Raw genomic sequence first — 2,387 nt, 5'->3', positions numbered from 1 at the left:
GGCCTGCACGTCGGGCGGCGCGAAGCGCGCCAGCACGCGCAGCAGCGCCTGGGCCGTGTGCTCCTGCGTGTCGTCGTCGCTGTAGTCCGACACGCGGCACTCGTACACGCCCTCGTCCTGCCGCCGCACGGCCGACAGCCGCAGCCGGTGCGAGATGTCGTTGCCCTGCACGCGCACGGTCTGCAAAAGAGTGGGGCTTCGGTCAGGGCGCGAGCAGGCCGGCGCCTCGCCCTCGGGCCTTCACATCCGCTCCCACTAATGCTCCTTCATTCCAGAGTCTGGAGGGCCGAGGTGGTGTCCGAGGGAGAGTCGCTCTGCCCTCATAGTGCACAGATACCTGCTCCCAGCTCCAGCCCTTCTCAGCGAGCGCTCTGCCCCCGCTGGGAGGCAGTGGAAGCAGAGGCTGCTGCCACACCCTCTGGGTCCCTGCTACCTAGGAACTTGCCTCTCGGCGGCAGCATGGAGCGGTGGACAAAGCTCAGCTCCCTGCGAGCTGCTGGAGACGCCGGGGAGCAACCGCTTTGTGGCCCTCACCAAGCTCCCAGGGAACCCTCACCTCCGAACCAAGCACAGGAGGCCCTGGTCATCCCCAGGCCGTGATCCTTCCATCTCCAGCCGGGAATGCTTAGCGCATGTCCTCCCCAACCCTGGCAAGACTCCTCCCCTCCACCGCAACTCCAAGCCAGCCCACAGCGCCTGGCACCGGGACCCGCAACCCAGGCAGAGCGGAGGGCTGCCTCAGAGGGCGCCGCCAGGGCGTAGGCTGCGTGCGGGTTGGGAGTGGGGCTCACAGCCCTGAGCCAGGAGCTAGGGCAAGGAGCTTGCAGGAGAGCTTTACAGGCAAGCGTACAGAGGAGGAAGGAGATTCAGGCCTGGGACCCTTGATTTACGCAAAAGAGAACCTGATCCACGACCGGCGACAGATGGCGCACGGACAGGCCAAGCAGCCGACAATGCCAGGCTGTGAGCTGGGCCCTATACCGCACCGCCAAGGAGCCTTTCTAAGAGGGAGGAGGCTGCGGGGCGCAAAGCGGCCGGAAGGGGTCTCCCGCGGCCCGCGCTGGGCTCCACACTTACGCTGATTTTAGTCGCATCCTTATTTGTTACCTAAAATGCAAAGAGGGAGAGAGAGACATTAGGCTGTTGGCCTTCAGGCTCAGAGAACTCAGACGCACCTCCTGCAAGAGGATCCTCCGCAGGCAGGCTGAGACTGGAAACCGCTCGGGATGTAGCCACGGCGGAGGGCAGGAAGAACATCGAGATTTTCAGGAGTTTTATCCGGAAGGAAGCAGGGCTTGGAGCTAGTATGGCGCCGGGCCAAGGAGGGGCTGCCGGAGCACCCCTGCCAGCCAAGGAAGGGAGGCTGGATCGCCTCCTGGGTGGGAAGGAAGACCTATTTCCCTCCGGAGGAGCATCCCCATTCCCTATGGTGTTTCCCTAAACCCCTTGGAAAGCTGCATGGACAGGACCCGATGGGAGATGTGAGCAAAGGGTGGGACTCTGTGTAGAGCGAAGGTAGGCGGTGTGGGTGTGCGGTGTGTGTGTGTGTGTGCGCGCGGCGCGAGGGGAGGTGGGTGTGTGTGTGTGCGTGAGAGAGAGAGAGACAGAGCTAGAGACTGTTTAAGAGGCAGATGGGCAAAGGGGGAAGTCCCTCTGACCCTGCAGCGGCTGGAGGGAACCTGTACAGCGTGCTCCGCCAGCCTCTGGAACCCAGCCCGGAGGAGCTTAGCTGCTTGGCCGTGTGCCCTGGGGACCTCAGAGTGGCAGACGACAGGGAAAGCCCGGCCCCAGCAATTGGTCTTCTTTCAACACCCGGCACCCATTACCCTCTGGACCCGCAGCTGGCAAGAGCGGGCAAACTGGATGAGGGGTAGCTTCCTAGGGCTAGGCGTGGAGTTCAGGGGAGGTTTCCGTGAGGGCAATGCGAACGCCTAGCGGGTAACAACTGCTGTTGTTGAAGGTGCTGTGAGGACGGGGACGGGAGGAGATGGGTTGCACCACCGGGCGGCGCCCTGCCTGCCTCACCCGGGTCACCCCAGGCGCCGCGCGGGCGGCCAGTTACCTTGCTCCGGGCGCCGGGCACGCTGAGCGCCAGCTCGTGCAGCAGCTCTCGGGGAGGCTCCTTGAGGTACCACCACTGAATCTCCAGCGAGTACGAGGTGGCTCCACTGGCCCGGAAGGCGCAGGGCATTTCGATGTCGTCTCCCTCACGTACGGTCACATCTTTGGGGACTTCGGTGAATGTCGCTGGGGGCGGGGGAGAGAGAGGCGTGACCAGCTGTGGGGCGGAGGCCCGGGGCCACCCCGGCTTGCTGGGCCGTGTGCTTCCCACCCCCCAGCTGCTCGCGCGGCCCAGGCACTGGCCAAGTCCGGTCGAGCAGCTGCCG

General features: G+C 64.7%; 1 protein-coding gene across 1 annotated transcript in view; it reads right to left on the bottom strand.

Annotated features, from left to right (window-relative positions):
* VSTM2B (V-set and transmembrane domain containing 2B) overlaps window positions 1–2,387 on the bottom strand; it is a 6,072-nt gene that overhangs the window by 3,180 nt on the left and 505 nt on the right. The window contains exons 2-4 of the mRNA XM_010850847.1: window positions 2,063–2,247; window positions 1,078–1,107; window positions 4–180 (exon numbers count right to left, since the gene is read on the bottom strand). Of these exons, the coding sequence (XP_010849149.1) occupies window positions 4–180; window positions 1,078–1,107; window positions 2,063–2,247 (392 nt within the window). The remainder of the gene's footprint in view (window positions 1–3; window positions 181–1,077; window positions 1,108–2,062; window positions 2,248–2,387) is intronic.

Source organism: Bison bison, unplaced genomic scaffold (genome assembly GCF_000754665.1).
Source record: "Bison bison bison isolate TAMUID 2011002044 unplaced genomic scaffold, Bison_UMD1.0 scf7180017864295, whole genome shotgun sequence".
In the NCBI taxonomy this organism is placed as follows: domain Eukaryota; kingdom Metazoa; phylum Chordata; class Mammalia; order Artiodactyla; family Bovidae; genus Bison; species Bison bison.
The sequence above is the reverse complement of the archived record's forward strand: the minus strand, read 5'-3'. Positions and strand labels throughout refer to the sequence as shown.